This window comes from Branchiostoma floridae, chromosome 1, assembly GCF_000003815.2.
Source record: "Branchiostoma floridae strain S238N-H82 chromosome 1, Bfl_VNyyK, whole genome shotgun sequence".
Taxonomy (NCBI): domain Eukaryota; kingdom Metazoa; phylum Chordata; class Leptocardii; order Amphioxiformes; family Branchiostomatidae; genus Branchiostoma; species Branchiostoma floridae.
The window spans coordinates 7,995,439-8,013,234 of NC_049979.1; the positions used below are offsets into that span (position 1 = coordinate 7,995,439).

Genomic DNA, 17,796 nt, shown 5'->3' on the forward strand with positions numbered 1-17,796 from the left:
TGTCAAATGAGTGATGAGCAATAAATGTTTCTCATTGACAACGCAAATGAGGTCCTCATTTACATAGAATATGTCAGTTAATTATCTTTGCTACCTTGATAACACAAGTTATTCAAAGTATAAAAGTCTAATCTTTGATAGCAAAGGAAAGGGGCTAATGTAATGGGATGTAGGAGCGGACTTTGGATTAGTCCATTTGTGTAATGGGTTGGAATACGGGAGGGAGACCTGCTGGAAAATGTAGTGAAATATGATCTGTTTGTTCACAAATGCTATCTTGCCAGATGTTGTTATATTTGTAGTATACACAATACAACAGCGTTATAGTGCTAAATACGATTACCATTATGCATATCTGACGGGACGAACATCCCCTTACGTGTAATGAAATCGCCCGAAAACAAAATGGCGATCACAAGACAAAAATCATACTCGTAGTTCACAAGTTTACCGCTTCGTCGTCTGTGGTTTGCCTATGGAAGCACAGAAGACAGCTACACTGGTCCACCTGAAAGGATGGGCTCTTCCAGCCAAAGATCTCAGGATGCTGCACTTCCATCGCGCCCAGCAGACGTTCAGCACGGACTCGGAGGTGTGTGACCCTTATAAAAGTTATTTATCGAGGATTTTGGATGAACGTAAAGTAGCCAAATTATATATATAGCCAGGATCGAGGTCTATTAATCTTTTATGTCTCTACTAGAAGTCGAAGGGTATTTTATTTTTCCGGTCCTTTTGCAAGGAGGTTAAAAAAGGTTTTAACTTATCTCCAAGCAGATCCTATGTTCCATATAAAAAGATAGTCGGCCAGAGGGAGTCAGACGGGCACCTCTGGTCGCATACACACTCTTTATATCAAGGAGCTTTCATATATTATTGGCCGGCTTCACTCCTCTGCCAGCTTTTGATAACATCTTATGCTACCGTAGGATCTCATTGGAGTTTAAGTTTTAACCTCCTTTAATAGTATAAGCCCAATCATATTCTACTTGCACCATCCACAGGCCTCTGACCAAGCAGTTCCGCTGTTCCTGGGTGCAGACGTCCTGGCAGGGTCAGGGATTGCCTGTGATAACCAGCCAAGGATACATGCAAGATATGCCAAGAAAGGACTGGCAACAAAGTTACACTTTGAAGCTGGTAGGTTTGACATTCATAATTCCACATCTGAAAAAATAGTGAGAATTGTAGTGTTTTGAAAGGTTATGGCTATGAGATGTTCATATATGCATGTTATATTTGTAATATCAGTATTTTACCTTTCATCTTTTGATGGTAACATCAGGATCCTAACATAACTGTCAATGGGAAAAATTTCTTTTTCTTCTTTCATACTGCCAAGCCTCTGATACTAGAGATTTAGTTAAAATCAAAATCAGTGAAATACAACAGCAAAACTCTAGTAGAAAGTAATTATACAAATTAGGCATCATGTAGCTAGGATGTCAACTCTGATGGTTGTGCATAGTCCCAGCAGAAAACCATGCAAGTTTTAAAACCATGCTTTTCCCCCAGGTGTGAAACTTGCAGGCATCCATGGCACCTGTAAAGGTGTGTGGTTCTACAGCATCCAGGGCGTGTTCAGGGCAGTGTTCGAGCTTCACAACAGGCAGAGCCAGCTGGAGTGTCTAACTGTTCTACAAGTGAGTCATGATGATGATATAGGAAGATGTCAGTGTAAAGTTTATGTCTGTGTCTTTGTAAAGGATACAGAAACATCTATGATCACTGCAACATCAATACCATTACAGATTGAAAAACAAAACCTTAAAGTAAATGAATACATGTGTTCCTAACCTCCAGAAGGTGAGAGATCAGTATCTGACTCTTGGAGGTCATACTAAGTACATTTTAATGTGTACATTTCATGTGTAGTTAATGTATTACATTTCATACATTTTGATATCGTAAGCAGGACATTACTCAATGCATCTAATTGCTTGTACTTTATTCTTATGAATAGGAGCTATGGAGATTAAGGTTTGATGATGACCTGCTACAAGAATCCTACCATATAAAACAAGACACAGAAATTGAAGAAACTGGACATCAACCAGCCAGAAACCCAAGTCAACATGTTGCCTCCATTAAAAAACAGTCCTTGGCAACGTATTCTGTTGCTCAGTCTGATTTCAAACAAACTGCCATGGCAGCAACCTTTCAGCAAAATACCATGCAATCCTGCGGACTTAAAGGTCATGGGAAAGCATCGCAGACTAATGCCTTAAAGCAGACTGCTCATCCACAGCTGCAAATTGGTCCTAACGAGGCTAAACAGGACTATTCTGCAGATGCTAATGATACAGAGAGCAGGAATGACGATTCTATCACAGATCACAACTACAGCAGCTCACATCCAGATGACGTCTTGTGCCAAATAATCAGGACATTAGACAATTTAGCAGAGCAACAACAGCTGGATGTCTTCTTAAGAAGATGTATTGAGTTACTGACTAGCCTTGTTTCCATTCTGAAGGACACGGGGAGCATGGGGTTCCCTCTAGATCTGTTAGGATGTTTTGTGACAAATGTTAGGCAGCTGACAGAAGATCAGCTGCAGGATGAAAGTCACATGAGGCAGATGTCAATGGTGGTAGTCAGTGAATGGTTAGGACAGCAGTTCCAAATGAGTAACAAAGACATTGTCAGAAGGGTGGAGGATTTTAAGAAGAGACACATTATGTGTGTGGACAACCTTCCACCAGCAGAGGAAATAATTGATGAACTTTTCCCTCCTGCAATGAAAACATTATTTTTGACGTGGATGGCCTCATCATCTGGTAACAAGGAGTCTGGTGGTGGGTCTGACCACCTCATGTTTGACAGTAGTCAGTTTCCAGTCTTACAACTCATCTTAGAATTTGCCAATCACACCCTGATCTCTGGTGTGGCTCATGTATTATACAGCAGGTTGATACACTCCTGAGTGCTCTATATGGGGCAGTATTACAGTGGTCGTCTGCCAGTTCAATCTGCTCCCCCCTGTCAGGTATTATTAAAATACATCCATCATTTGTCATGACTGTCTATGTTTTATACATTATCTTCATAATGAGATTTTCAAGATCCATTATAGTTGCATTGTTGAATGGATTAGTAGCCTTCGATCATAGATTAGATCATGCTGAATTATTACTTACTATAGTTTGCATGACGTTCATGGGAAATCATTGATAATTAGATTTGGATGTTACATTGGTCCCAAAAATGTTGGTCAAGACTTTGATTGCAATGTAATCTCCAAGAGGAGGTGGCTCATCCTTTATCATTGGGATTACACATTTTTATTCCTATATCGCTATTTTTTGTGGGTTTTTTTTCCTGTACTAATTTCATCATATCACTTTTGATTGAAATGGTTGCACTTTTTCAGATGAAAAAGATAACATATACCCATTTAGTTCTGTCGGGAGTGGTCCCTCCGGTCTGGACTGCAATTTCGCACTGATGATGTTTACATACCTTTCATGTACCGAATGTTTCCTGTGGTTTGTTTACATTTTTTTCCTCCTGGAGAATGACATACTAGTAGTTAAAACCAGAGAACAATTTGATAATCCCGGCCACTTCTTTTACTATGCTGTATCTAAGATAAGATGTTTGCCTTGGAACTCGTATTAGTGTATTAATTGGGGAAATAATAATAGCAAGAAAACGGTACCAATAGCAAACACCGTGTCTACACCACACGCATACAGCTTTAGGAGGGCCATGCCTTTGGTTCACAGCCAAACACAGCCACAAGAACATTGACAATGGTGATCACCAAAACCAGTGAAGCAATGATATCGTTTGTTATGTGAGCTTTCCGCCCGACGGTCTCGTATATGTTGTCTCGCTCTATGTTGAAGGTGGCCATGTAGAGTAAGACGGCGGCGGTCGCCACAAGGAGGATGATGGACAGTCCCAACATGACCATGGTGAACCTGTACACTCCCAGGTCCTCTTCATTGTAATTGTGCCGCACGAACTTGACCTACAATACGAGCAAAACCAGTCATAAACAGTGCGTGCTTCGAACGATTGAAAAGTAGTGTTCATCACAAGCCATCCATTATTTTTATATTGGCACGAAATGGACATATTTTTAATCCTCGATCTTAAACGTTGACGTATAGACGTTAAAAAAGATTCATGAAAATAAACACGTGGTTATGATCAATTGTTTTATTAGACAGCCTTTCCACTAGACGACGATCGCAGAGCGACCGTCTAGAGGCCGTTGGATTTGCGTTCCCCTTGATTTCATAATTGTTAGGGACTGACCTGTGCTGTGTTCGCGGCCAGAACGGTGATGTCAAACAGGGCGAGAGCGACGGTCTTCTTCAGGGAGAAGAGATTCACATCTCTAATGGGGCGGGTAGCCAGTATATTCTGTCGTATCAAAGACAAATCAAGGCATTAGCCGATGATGTCCATCAAATGAGACAACCACCCATAAATGGTTGCAATTAAAGCCTGCTCAGCCTCACATACTAACTATACAGCGTATCCCCGAGAGAGTGCTGAGCGTCATGATATGCAAGTGCTATTGTGTCCAGTTGGAATCGATAAAATACGTGTATTTGATAAGTGTAAGATATATGTGGCCAAGATTTCTGTGCAAAAAAAATGATGGTATCATGCATACTTATTCGGTTCTATATGTTAGAACGCTTTGTAATTTGGGGGTCATCAGATCAGATAAGGTAATAGGTCTATTTCAAGCGAATCATCTCAGTTTGGAAATGGGTCCACTTGAAGCGTTTGTTGTTGTTTTTCAGATGAATAGCTAGATACAAATAAGAGAAATGACGAAACAGTAACTTACTATTACAGTAATGGAGCTCTCCTCCGTGTTCACACCGACATCAAAGGATTTCAACTTGGACTTCCCTCTAAAGTCACCGTTGGCGTTCACAGTTCGGTTCGTGGATAACATTACTCTGTTTAGGCCTTGCCCATGGCGTTGACGGCTATGAGACAGCCTGTCACGTCAGCTTGAGAATTCCAACAACAAAAAGGCTTGTTCCGTATACCTTCTTGTGGCTGCCCGGTGCAGAGGCCCTCCCTTAACTTTCAGGAGCTGAAGGGTTGTAACAGCATGCCCAATACCTCTCGGACAAATACTTCACCAGCAGAAAGCAATATTCCTCCTACCGAATACCGCACGGTGACAGAGAGCAGCCGCTCAGCCCCGTTATCAGGAAATTAAATTTGAGTCTGCATCGCAGCGGACGATCTCGGGCGGCAGACAACTGTCCCTGCGGTAGCGCTAATGTAACTGTTACTGATGCGGAGATCAGGAATGTTACGGTGTTTTTATGTTTGTAGAAATTGTACATAGAAGTAGCACACGTAAACAGAAAAGTTGTCCGACGGTGGAGTTAGTCCACCTGTCAGACACCCTCTTGAGTTTCTTCATTAACTTGTCAAGTAACGATGAAGACAGTCCCGCGCGCTTTGTTGTCAGCTTGGATGAAGAAAATCAAAGTTGACATCTTCGTCTTAACAGATGGCATTGAGTAATTACATTCTCTAGACCGTCTCAATGACCAATTGATGACTGTCTTCTGTACTCGTAGTCAGTATTGACACACACACTGAATGAAGGCCTACCGGCCTATATCTGCACGCAGCCAAAAGTGATTTATGGAAAATGGAATGATCTAACCGCGTTGTAATCAGTAATTTTCAATCACCCGCTCTCTATTGGACATAACTCATATAAAGGCGCCCCTTAAGTGTCATTTGACAACTGACTGCTCACCGATCTTGCCAAGCGTCCCAAAAATTCAATCTCATCCAATCGAGGTATTACGATGACATTTCGGTTGCTACACGAGTTTAGATACTGCTTGGAAGAATACGGTATCTGGCAAGGCGTTTTAATAGCAGCAACCGTTGATTCTCGTCACGTCCTTTCATGTTAATTGTGAGAATCACATTACGCATTAGTGAATTCCGGTAGCCAAGGAATGGGGTTATGAGATATGCGACGGTGCCGAGTAACTCCAGCAGAACCGTGGGGACTTCTTCCGCGCTGCGTTCACTCTTACCGACCATCAGAATCAATGTTAGCTGTGGAACTGTTGCCTGGATTATTCTCATCTCTCTATAACAAACGTCATACCATACTATTTCTCACACATTTCTGTGGTTGAGACATTTCTCTGCATAGGCGCACGCAATATGCAATATTTTAACTGAACTTGAATTATGTCTTGAAATTGTTCAGTGAATTTAATTTTCCTAACATCATTTACATTTGTTTTCTTTAATGTATAATACATTTAGAGACCATTGATCTCATGGCTACTAAGCCAAGCTACTAGAGCCTCCCCCATTTCTTGGTACATTGTAGCTAAAATAGTTTATAAGGTATGACAGGTATAGAAAGTGTCCTTTTTGGATAGAATACCAGTAGGCTTTTTTAAGCTCTAAACTTCCACAATGTGAACCTGAAAAAAACTTGTGCTAGTCAAAGTACTTATAGCACCTCATAGTTACCTCATAGCAACATTATGTCATCTGTCATGTAAGCAAAGTCACGGGAATTGGAGAGTTTCCCGTACGGGAAATGCACCATATAGTCGGTGCATTTCCCGTACGGGAAACTCTTGCAAGCGAAAGTCGTGAGCCAGCGGTTACTACTGAGGATGATACTCAGGCTAAGTTGGACCTCCTTGGTTGGACAGAATGCAACAGTTTGGTCATATTTATGGGGTGGGTGGTTTACAGCAATGTACAAACATCGACACTGTACATGTACTCTTTCCTGTGTCAGGCCTACAAGAAGTATGGTTGAGCCTCTGATGGAATTTCCTTTAATAATGGGCCCAAAAAGGTACCCTGGCTAGCTTGCAGGATACAGATTAGTCTGTTGGGTACAGGCTTTTCTGCAAATCCCTTGACAAAAGAGAGCTAATGTATGGAAGGTCCAAATTGAACCAAATAATACAAATATTCCATGTCATAACTGAGGATGATCAGGACAGCTTTCACAACATTAAAATGCAGGAATAAAACAAAATTTGATTTAAAAAAATTGGTAATCAGGAGAAACGAGGTAGCCAGATGTGTGTTCAAGATATTTCCATAGGCCTCATTTTACAATGATGTAGCCCTGCCCCTAGTGCAGCAAAGGGTCATGACACATGGCTTTCTTTCTTTTCAATGTACCTCCTGTACATTACTCTAGCAAAAGTATTGTCTGCCATGCTTGATTTAAATAATAAACAAACTTGAATTTGTACATGTAACTATAGTTACATGATTATCATACATACCTATGCTACTGACTCTTACACAGTCAAGCAACCAGTATGGCAGCTGTGATGTCATGTAAAGACACCTGAGTATTTTCAACAACTTAAATTAACAACATGGGCTGCCAAACAATGAGTGGGCGGGAAATAGTTAAAAGTTTAGAAGTTTAGTTACATGTATGAAATGCTATATCATAGATTTGCTATTCATCACATTTTTATTTAACTTCATTAACAACCCTCCCAATGTTGCCAGTGTCCCGTTTCTGTATCTGTCTCAACTGCTTCTTCTTCATCCTCTTGATCTTTGCTGTGTTCTTGATCTGGAGAGGAGTATTGAGAGAAAAGGGGGTTAGCAACTTGTGTTATAATAGGAAAAATAATAGGAAGATAAAGACAGAAAATAAGGAGATATGATACAACAATCAGTCATATGTGTGATGCTATGTATAAAAGCAAATCAGTCTACACTTACAGGCTGTACAATCTCTGATTTCCTCTCATTTTCAAGCTTGTGTTTCTTGTGTTCCTCTTGTCTTTTTCTTTTCTCCTGAAATAACATTACATGTAAACAACAGGTTATGAGAATTCATTATACCCAAACAAAAAGTAAAAGGAATGACTGCCATATTCTAACCTGACAAATCCAATTAACATTATATTACCTATTGTTTGAGTTGTTGAATACAACAAATACAATGATACTGTCATGATGTAATTTATTGGTAAAACCTAGAGATCCCTTGTTCATGATTAGGCAGTTCATTTGAATGTTACAAAAGTAGGCTCACTCACCTCCAATTGTTTCTGTTTCAGCTCTTTCAGTTCCTTTTCAAAGGACTTGATGGACTGTTTTTCTGCTCTTTGCTGCATCTTCTTGTTCCAGGTGGTCCTCAAGGGTTTATCTTTTTTGATGTTTGAATGTCTTGTGCATAAAACAAGGGAATATACATTTCTGTTAAGTTTTATAAATAAATCCGAGGGCAAATTTTCACCACATTTCCATTAGTTCTAGACTAGGAGGTTGTTTCTGTGTATTAAACCAGGTGCACATGACATGTGTTAAATAGGCTCTTTAAATCCGCCCCCCTCCCCCATGGTACCATGGCGTGCAACTCATCTCCCAACTTAGCACCAACAGCCAAGCTTAAACGAAAAACCATGATATTTTTGTCAATAATCAATCTGAATACCTTTCCGATCGCACAGTTTTCCAAAATTTCCCAGACTTGGGCTTCCCCCGAGGAATGACTACAGTGGTCCCGTCTACTGCCTCGTAGGTTTGTGCGGGCACGCCACCAACGCTGCCGCCGCGAGTTGACGGCTGATCTCGTGCTTTTCTGGCCGTCTCTTGGTCTCCATTTTCCTCTGAAGAAGGATCACCCTTCCCTTCAAGTTGTACGTCCATGTAGAGGCGTTTAAACAGGTAACAATGGCTAAATTATATCGTGTTGGCCAGCCTGAACTTTCCAACGTGAAAACGTGGTTTGCTTTGCCGCAAAATGGCAGGATACACAATTTGTCGTAAACACCCAGTAAACATTGCCACCTACCGGAGAATACCGTGAATGCAGAAATGTTCGCGGTTTTCGCGTGGCCGCTTCAACGCGAACTTAAATTAAATCCACCGCGACCATTTTCCATTACAGTATGTGACTACAGCACTACTGTGAACTAAAAAAACACCGCGAACACTCCATTTCTATTCGCGGTATCCCGCGAACTTTAATACATTTACATAGGAATTTGATGCCAAATCGATCTGTTCTTAGTTTGTGTGACACAAACTCTGCTGTCTGGGGGGCTGCCCCTCTAGAAGGCCAGCGGATGTTGGGCGGACTGCTATAAGCGAGATTAAATCAGGCTAGATATATAACGTTATGTTCTCTGGAGTGCAAGAAACATTTAATCATTAAGTGCGTGTGTAATGAGTTTCTGTTGGACCTTACAGTACAGTTGTAGAGATTGAACTGCTTCATGTAACGGTACAGCCGTGAAGCACGTGAAGCATCTCTACTTTTGGCGACGCCTTAGAGGCGGAACCTGTCTGTCTAACGTTAGAGCAATGAACAAATAGGACAAAAAGGAAAATCCAAACTTCCTTGAATAGAAATAACAAATATTCCCCTGCTTGTAAGTTTGGGCAGCAAAAAGAGATCGTGTTGTTGTTAATAAATCTGTGACTGGAGGGTAACCTGCAACAGAGTCTTGTAATCACTATATCTCTATGTTCCGTATGCCGCAATCGCATGTGGATTGGCATGTCGTCTGTACTCCGTTGCGAAATGATGTACGTTCTTTTTTTTTCGCCGTAGCTGTTTTTATTATGGATGTAATAATTTTAGTTTTCACCCCTACGCCGTCCGGTATAGTGGTTCAAGTCTTCCTTATGATCGCGCCTTAATTCTTGTGGTAATTGGATACCGTCAAGTAGATGTTGTCCTCGTCGGAATGTGCCATCTCGTTCGGGCTTTGCGTTTCCAGTATTGAGGTTGGTTTGACATAGCATACTGTTAATATTTTGCGCGGTTGATAGTCATATGCATTTTATGGTTAGAACGTGTTTGATCCTTGGGATCTTTTTTTTCGCGGTAGCTGTTCTCATTATCGATGTAATGATTTGAGAAGTCACCCCAATTTCCCTGGTATTGTGGAACAGCTGGCCTATAGACGATTGGGTTTGGCAATTACTTATCCCCAAGCAGATATGGGGTCATGTGGGCATCTGTCCACAGCTGTGACTGACCCACTTTTTAAAATGGTGTGCGTTGTTGTTTTCATTTGGTGTCGTTCGATTGAAACGCTGATTCCGCTGTTAATGCGTACAGGACTGTTTTAAATTTGGCAGTGATAGGTATGTTAGTTTTTGGTATAAGCTGATGTGATGTGTTCTGTGTGCGATATAAACACCAAGTCATACACCACAGAAAACATTGAACCGACATAAACTATAACTAGGTCACAGAGTCTGTTACCTACGGTCACTTGTTTGTTTTTGAATACAAGTCTAAAGTAAAGTGAAGTGTTCAACGGTCCTGAATAGTAACTTACAAACCAATCTCCCAGGGGTAATGTTGATTGTCTAAGATTGTTAAAACAAAATAAGAATGAAAAAAACGACAAAGAGAAGTCGATATTGATTTATTATTGTTAACTTTATTACGCAAAGTGAAAAGATTACATTGCAAAGTTGTGAAAAGAACATGGACTTCAAGCGCACAGTAGGAATGCACTGTTCAAACTAGACTGCATCCGGTATCGACCGTACCTTGTACTATTCTATGATTAAGTAACGATCGGCAGCATGACAACGTCAACTTGAATGTACAACGGCTCACATGGAGGACCATTTTATTAGGATGAAAAGATAGACTCAGAGCATGTGTTGCGAAGGTTGATCCATTTGTGAACGACTGCAGCTACATCTCTCCCTAACTGTGGCTACATCTCTCTCTAACCGGTGATGGTGAAGTTGGTCATCCCCTGGTCGTAGATCTGGCTGTGAGGATGCTTACTCCCACACTCACCATTGCAGATGGCTGTCAAACAGATACATTTCAGTAGCGTTAGATAAGAAACGTCATTCTAATTGTACAATAAATATGGCCTCTGTGTATGGTAAATGCATCCGAAGAAAAGCTGCATCGCATTTTAAAACTGTTCGTTCTTTTCTTTACTCGGTACAACTGTCTCACAGTGACCTAGCTGCAGCTGATTACCTTGATGTGTTCATTATAACTATTGGAAGACTGATGAAGTTATACCATAACTCACCGATTGAGACGTTGTAAACGCCCGGCAGAAACTGTTCGCACGGACCCTGGGTGGGATCACACTCTGGGTTCGGCTCGGCCTTCAGGGAGATCTTCTGTCCGTATGACCCTGCTTCTTGTGCCTCGAGAATGAAGCCCTGGCCTGGAGAATTAAATATGGATAGAAATAAGTGAGTGAGAAACATTAAAGGCAAAGGATGAGCTTTTCGGTCCGTCCGGTAGTGATATGGTTTACTCGGTCCCGACAATATTGTAATTCCAATTTTATTCCAAATAATATTTTGCAGATCAAAACAATGGTGTAGATAACATATCACACAACTGCCTCAGTTTATAGAGTCACTTCGTGTGTTCTTACCCAGCGGAATGCCGTCCACCGTGTCGATATCTATCACCATTTCACCTGTCCCCGTGCCGTTCTTGGACGTGTACTCAACGTCGATCATGAAAGTTCCTGATGGTGCAGAACGGGACAACTATATATGATTAGTGTCTGAATGTAGCAAGAGAGCTGCGAGTAACAAAGATAAACCCAAGTTGGTCAGCATGTACAACTAACGACGGCCAAACTATCGGGTATCATCTATCCAGCCAGTGTCCAACGTACCTCCCTCTTACTAGCCTGATTAAATCTCGCTTATAGCAGCCCGCCCAACATTCGCGGGGAGGGGCCAGTTACAGCCCTGGACAGCGGAGTTTGTGTTACACAGACTACCCTCTTACCATGGCATCTCATTGGCAAAACGCTACTTCTATCAACATCTTATGTTAACATGATAAAGCTCATTTGTGTAAGGGTCAAGCTATGCCATTCTCCCACGGATCAAGGAGCTCCTTGCACGGATATAGACTAAACTAGCGTTGATGGTGTTTGTTGGGAAGTTAGCTGTCTAACATCTTCATAAGTGAGCTTGAACAAATGAGCTAAGGACGTCATAGGCATGCGGTGATGACGGTAAAGCTTCGAATTCGACAACTTGAGTACCTTGTGGTCCAGACTTGGGGCTGACGTCAAGAGAGGTGATTTTGGCGTCGCCATCGTCCTTTATCGTGCACTGCTTCAGCAGCTCGCAGTAATAGATCGGGTCCAAGTCAGCACTACAAGTACAGGGACAAAACAGGAGTATGTCAGCCAACCAATCTACGAAGTAGGCAACTGTATCTAAGAATGTATAATGGAAAAAAGTGATGGGCACAGCTTAGGAAAACATTCTCATGTGAGGTAAGAAATCTTTGAGTTTACTTTTCGATTATTTTGATGAATTCCTTCACGCCCTCGATGTCACAGAGCAGGTTGCAGGCCACGCCCAGCGCCTGGCTGCCGGTCTTGTCTGCCAGAGCTTGGCACAGGTCCCCACATGTTCCCACCACACCGACCTCTGTAGGCAGTAAGAGTTGGCTGAGTCTATATTACTCTAGAAACCAGACTTTTAGCCAGGGCCTGCAGAGCATCTGTTCTGGGTATTTCGCCGGCCTGCAAACTCTCCTTGCATGACCCCTCCCTGGAGTGCTTATCTAAGGTCTTTGGGACTTCCTTGGCTGCCGAACAGATTCTTTGCCGGCCCTGGCTAAAATCTGGGTTTCCGTGTTAAGTCTATATTAAATCACCGCAGATACGGATGAAATGCCGGCAAACGGCATCACCAGCTCACGGCTACCCTTCGTTAGCATAATTCATGCACAAAAACCACAGCAAAGTCTTTGGTGCCATATTTTCATACATACGCCTCATATTTTACAGAGTTAGCAGTTTTCCTTCCCTATCATGTTGGAGAGTAGACAGAAAGAGACACAGCACAATACCGCCGTGGCAGTACATCTCAATATAGTTTTAAACGTATTTCCTGTATTTATTTATCGTGATAACGTTTTGAGGTACTCACGAAGGATTATGTTGAGAAGCTGGTTGAGTGCCTGCTGACTAAAGTCTATGCAGAACTTGCAGAGATCCAAGTCCACTTTGCTGGGCTTGAAGACCTGACCGATGGACAAACCACCGGCCCGAACCAGTGCCGGTCCCCGGCGGGAAGGGGGTCGGACAGCCAGGCACTGGGAAGCCAGGAGAACGGCAAGAACCACGGCGACAGACTGGGGTTGCGGAAAAAACACATTTATAGGCACTGTAACCTTGCTTGCAAGTGTCAATACAAGTAATTAGAAAGCCTAATAAAAACTTTCATTTGAAATCTATACGGCATTTTTTAAGTCTTTTTTTTATGTTTATCATTGTCAGCTGCTTACATGTACGTATCGCATGAAATGTACCAATGACATATACATTAAACCGTGAGAGAAAACTGGAACATTAACGATTTTTCATCGCAACAGGTCATATGACGCCAGTCACGTCTTTATCACAATGGTAGCCTTGTCGAGGTAAAAGTACAACCAAACCAACATAGCAGACCTTTGGCCCCGTGTATGCTGACCTCATAGGTAGACGACATTGGTATGGAAATTTACAGCAGTTTCTTTCAAACGCATTATCCTCGGTAAAGACTAGATCAAATCCAAGAGAATAACAGCATAACACAATGTGATACGAGGCAGTTATATCCCAGTTGTTGACTACTTGTTCACATTAACATGCGCAAGAAATGTATAAATGATATGCAAATGTACATGTAATGTTACCCACTACCCTATCTCACAAGAGAGGAACTGAGAATTTTCCATTAAGTGGATCGTCTATCGCAAGAATATCGTTTGTATTCCTTTTAAGGCAACTAAGCTGTAGTCTATATGTACTTCCTTCAACTGTATTATCTGGATGAGATCACAAAACACGTATTTTATAAGCGCAGCTTACCTTCATGTTGTCCTGTTCGTGCGATGGCGTCGTTAGAAAAAAGAGCGTTACGTTGACCACGTGTGTTCCAAGGTGCGCTTTTTATCTCGTTATTGTTGACACATATTTACCCATTAGTAACTCAGTACTCCAACACCCAAACCTGTGGGTTGGCTGTCTCATGGCCTTATCACACTTAGCTTATTGATTCTCATTAATCTGAACCCCCGACATGACAAGGGTCAAAAAACAATTTGTTAGTGGCAAACAATACCAGCATAGAACCGAGACGTGGTGGTACATGTATTTGTTTGTTTGTTTGTTTGTTTGTTGCTTTAATTGGCGGATGCAATAAAATAAAGGCGAAAACTCAGTGGGAGTATTATGGCGGGGTACCCGTATTCTTCCTTGAATGCTAAACAATCCCATTATAAACAACTGCTCACCCTCGTCTTGTACTGTTCTTTTGTTAGCGCGATCGGAATGACAGATCTACCGAGGACTGCGCATGTGAACTTGCTGTGGTTGCTATAACATTATTGTTGATATATATTTATACACTACTTAATTGTGCAGATACGGTAGGGTAAGGCAATAAGGATTTAAGTAGCGAAAGAATGTGGCGCTGCGAGAAAACGCAGTCGATCTTTCCAACCGTTCACCTTACAAGGACTGCAGGATTCGTACCAGATGCAGACTGAAACACCAACCAAGCAATAGGGTCAAATAAGTTGCCATGGGATTTCAGTCAGTCTTCTAAAGTCTGTCCAGCTATCCGCCGGCCGGTCAGTTCACCCCAGGACAAATCAAGTCCTACTGGGCTTTTATTCCTAACCTGGTCAAGTCCCCTATTTACTTGCTCCGTGATAGCAATAGGACTTTAGACTATTGTAATGCTTGACGTTATACTAGCCTTGAGAAACGAGTACTAGTATACGTAAAAAGACAAACAGGAGATGTATTCGCTTTTATTCATTTATTCATCTTCGAAGTTCAACGATAGAAGAAAGGGACTTTAATCAGTCTTGATATAAAGTGACCACCAAGAGTTTATCAACAGTGAGTACACACTTACAGACATAGGGAAAGCAAAAAAAAGTAGACGAAACAAAGCAAACAGATACTAATCAAATGACGAACTCAATTTCACTGTCGTTCCATTCAAGTAACAGGTGGTCGTTTCAATGAGCCTGAAATGACAATGCTCTTCAGTGCTTGGTAAATTGCGATAGGCGAGGTAGCCAGGTTTATTTCGTAACTTTGACAATCGTATTGAGGCCAGGCAAGCAGCGCAAGTGGGAGTCAGCGTAACGTTTATTAGTTTGTTTCTTACAGCCGTGGCGGATCTGTTGGTGCTGGTCCAGTGATGGTGAAGTTAGTCTTCTTCTTATCATAAATCTTGCTGTGGGGATGCTGGCTCATACACTGGCCATTGCAGATATCTGTCAGAAAAAGGCAAGATCTTCATTAAAATACTTTGCTTGGTAATGGCAATATGCCTTCTACATATCATATGCCATTCTTCTCTCCGTGATTCGACGTGAATAGTTTCATCTGTTTGGTATGTTACTGAATAAAGAGATTCTTTTTACACAACCCACAACCTAACTTTCCGTGACGGATGTTTCAGTGGCCGTCTGTCACCTTCCTCAGGGCAATTCTGACTGCTTCACACTGCTTCATTAACGTTAATTTTCTGTCCTAAATATTCTTATTCGACGTTAGTTTTTCGTCTATCGTTTTGCTCCGTATTCCAAGTTTCGGAAATAACTCACGCATAGTGACGTTGTAAACGCCCGGCTCAAAACTTTGGCAAGGGAACACGCAGTCTGGGTCCGGCACTGCATGCAGCGTGATCTGTGCGTCGTACGTCCCTGGGTCCTGGGGCTCGTTCAGGAAGGACGCACCTGATGTGTTGAACGAGCACGGATACAGATAACTATGTGATCGTAGTGTAAGCCTCCAAACTTACTAAATCTACATCCCCTGCTCTCTTTGAAGATAGAAATTTACAAGGTATTGTCTACCATATGAACCTACGTAAACATGATTTTCTAGTTAGATGTACATGTATTGAATTGTTTTCACCAGTTCATTCTAGTGACGCTGAAGAAGAGTGATGGATGTCTCTCGAAACGTCTGGAAGTAAATATCCGTTGAAACTTACGAGGTTCCTCAAATATGACAACCCTCAGTATCGGCGCCTACAGGAGATCTTACCTATCTGAAGGCCATGATCCGCAGGGTCGATGTGAATCAGCAGCTCGCCTGTCCCCGTGCCGTTCTTCGTCTCGTACTCCATGTCGATGAGAAAATCTCCTGACGTGTACAACAAAAGAAGTGTATGGATGTGAGACAATCAGAAGCAACGAAAACGGCAATAATGAGTGGGTAATTTCAGAATTTCAATAGCATATATGATAAACTAACTACAGGGAGGAATGTAATAATGTTGACTGTTGAGTGGCATGCCCGAATGGAAAATTGTGAACAGCATGGTAGTTTTTGATGGGGTTTGTTTAAGAATTGAGATTTTGAATGGCTTGATTACCTTGTGGCCCAGACTTGGGAGTGACGGTTAGATTGGTGATTGTCGCATCGCCGTTGTCGACTATCGGGCACTGCTTCAGCAACTCGCAGTAGTAGATCGGGTCCACGTCAGCCCTGCGAATGGAACAAGAGCATACTGGTGTAGTGGATTGTTTCATTCCTACCAGGACACCAGTCATATTCAGGAGCAACCTTATTATGCTGTAAGAAAGTTCAATGAAGACTGGCCATAAGCGTGGCTTAAAATCGTCTGTAAACTGATATTCTTGCGAAGGATGTAGATATTTTAAACGGCACATTGAACAGGATAAAAGTATTTACTTGTTAAATGCATGGACGAACTCATCAAAGCCGACGAGGAAACACAACGTGTCACAGGCTACTTCCACCGCCTCGCTGCCGGTTTTGTTGGCAACGATTGAACACAGTTTTTCACAGCCTTGCGTTAGGCCACCCTCTGTGAAAAAGAAGGACACAGAACTATTTAAAAACTGCAATATACACAAAACTACAATATCTAAAGTACTTGCATAACCACCAAGAAGCATTAAGATTTGTTTGTATTGCTTCGTGTTATAAAGGATATCATAAAGTGTCATTCCCAATGGCACAACGTCAGCGGAACATGTAATGGGATTCGGATCTCTGGGTTCTGGGTCAAACACCCTGCCATTACGCCACTGGACGCCAAGATTATCTAAAACATTAATGATGATAACAACACTGCAGTAATAGCTCACCACGTCAATATAATCATTCCAGGAGTCTGGGAAGGTTTGGGTCTCTGCCGGGCAGTGCACGGGCTGGTTTTTTTTTTTGCACTTTCGGGTGTGGCTCCTACGTGGCCCTGTGTGACACCCTGCGGCTGCCGGGGTATTACGGAGTATTGGGCCCGGCCAGACCCCGGGTTGAGTTTAAGTCGGACTCAAAACTAACCCGGAACCCAGTAAGAAGTAGATGACCTGACCTACCCGTGGGGTACACCAAGCGGTAACCCCCCGCCCCCTCCTCCCCGGTATTCGGCAGTCCACCTAGGCTTCAGAGCCCGGTGAGGTGAGGAGCCCGGCCGGGGCGACATCCCTGACGGGCACCGATGCAATTGACCGAAGCTTTAATGATTACTCCTGCCCATCAGACAGAACAAATTGAAGACAATTTAACTGTTATTCGGTGTACTCACGGAGAATGGCCTCTCCAATCGTTTCGATAGCGTCATATGCAAAATCCACGCAGAACTTGCACATGTCCCTGTCGTTCACGTTGCTAGGCTTGGAGGCCTGGCTCAGAGACCAGCCGCCATGGCCAGTCCGAACCAGGGGCACCTGGCGGCGGGGTGGGGGTCGGCCAGCCAGGCACTGATATGCCAGGAGAACGGCAAGAACCACGGCGGCGGACTGGAAAAATAGATAAACGCATCGACATCGTCTATAAGGATCTT

The 17,796-nt window shown here is 42.5% G+C and overlaps 4 protein-coding genes across 7 annotated transcripts in view; 1 reads left to right on the forward strand and 3 right to left on the reverse strand.

The window, feature by feature from the left end:
- The first annotated feature begins 371 nt into the window (after positions 1 to 371).
- On the forward strand, positions 372 to 3,295 carry LOC118420483. Its single transcript, XM_035827316.1, has 4 exons — positions 372 to 592; positions 1,005 to 1,140; positions 1,516 to 1,643; positions 1,964 to 3,295. Exons 1-4 carry the CDS (start codon positions 476 to 478, stop codon positions 2,924 to 2,926), a joined length of 1,344 nt encoding a protein of 447 aa, XP_035683209.1. The 5' UTR covers positions 372 to 475; the 3' UTR covers positions 2,927 to 3,295.
- A 246-nt stretch (positions 3,296 to 3,541) lies between these two features.
- Positions 3,542 to 6,079, reverse strand: LOC118420493. The gene is made up of 3 exons (XM_035827328.1): positions 4,811 to 6,079; positions 4,267 to 4,374; positions 3,542 to 3,976 (listed from the first exon to the last, which is right to left on the reverse strand). Exons 1-3 carry the CDS (start codon positions 4,919 to 4,921, stop codon positions 3,701 to 3,703), a joined length of 495 nt encoding a protein of 164 aa, XP_035683221.1. The 5' UTR covers positions 4,922 to 6,079; the 3' UTR covers positions 3,542 to 3,700.
- A 1,319-nt stretch (positions 6,080 to 7,398) lies between these two features.
- Positions 7,399 to 8,765, reverse strand: LOC118428765 (coiled-coil domain-containing protein 86-like). Its single transcript, XM_035838956.1, has 4 exons — positions 8,441 to 8,765; positions 8,043 to 8,172; positions 7,723 to 7,797; positions 7,399 to 7,570 (listed from the first exon to the last, which is right to left on the reverse strand). Exons 1-4 carry the CDS (start codon positions 8,653 to 8,655, stop codon positions 7,466 to 7,468), a joined length of 525 nt encoding a protein of 174 aa, XP_035694849.1. The 5' UTR covers positions 8,656 to 8,765; the 3' UTR covers positions 7,399 to 7,465.
- A 1,609-nt stretch (positions 8,766 to 10,374) lies between these two features.
- LOC118418808 (countin-1-like) overlaps positions 10,375 to 17,796 on the reverse strand; it is an 11,026-nt gene continuing 3,604 nt past the window's right edge. The window contains exons 1-7 of one of the 4 annotated variants that reach the window (XM_035824875.1): positions 13,830 to 13,982; positions 12,904 to 13,108; positions 12,264 to 12,399; positions 12,006 to 12,118; positions 11,379 to 11,474; positions 11,022 to 11,162; positions 10,375 to 10,786 (exon numbers count right to left, since the gene is read on the reverse strand). In XM_035824875.1, the coding sequence (XP_035680768.1) occupies positions 10,701 to 10,786; positions 11,022 to 11,162; positions 11,379 to 11,474; positions 12,006 to 12,118; positions 12,264 to 12,399; positions 12,904 to 13,108; positions 13,830 to 13,835 (783 nt within the window). In that variant the 5' untranslated portion in view covers positions 13,836 to 13,982 and the 3' untranslated portion in view covers positions 10,375 to 10,700. Of the gene's footprint in view, positions 10,787 to 11,021; positions 11,163 to 11,378; positions 11,475 to 12,005; positions 12,119 to 12,263; positions 12,400 to 12,903; positions 13,109 to 13,261; positions 13,292 to 13,829; positions 13,983 to 14,763; positions 15,251 to 15,583; positions 15,716 to 16,028; positions 16,128 to 16,359; positions 16,473 to 16,679; positions 16,816 to 17,538; positions 17,753 to 17,796 lie in introns of those variants that run through there. The other 3 variants (XM_035824859.1, XM_035824885.1, XM_035824868.1) reach the window with 3 other exon arrangements.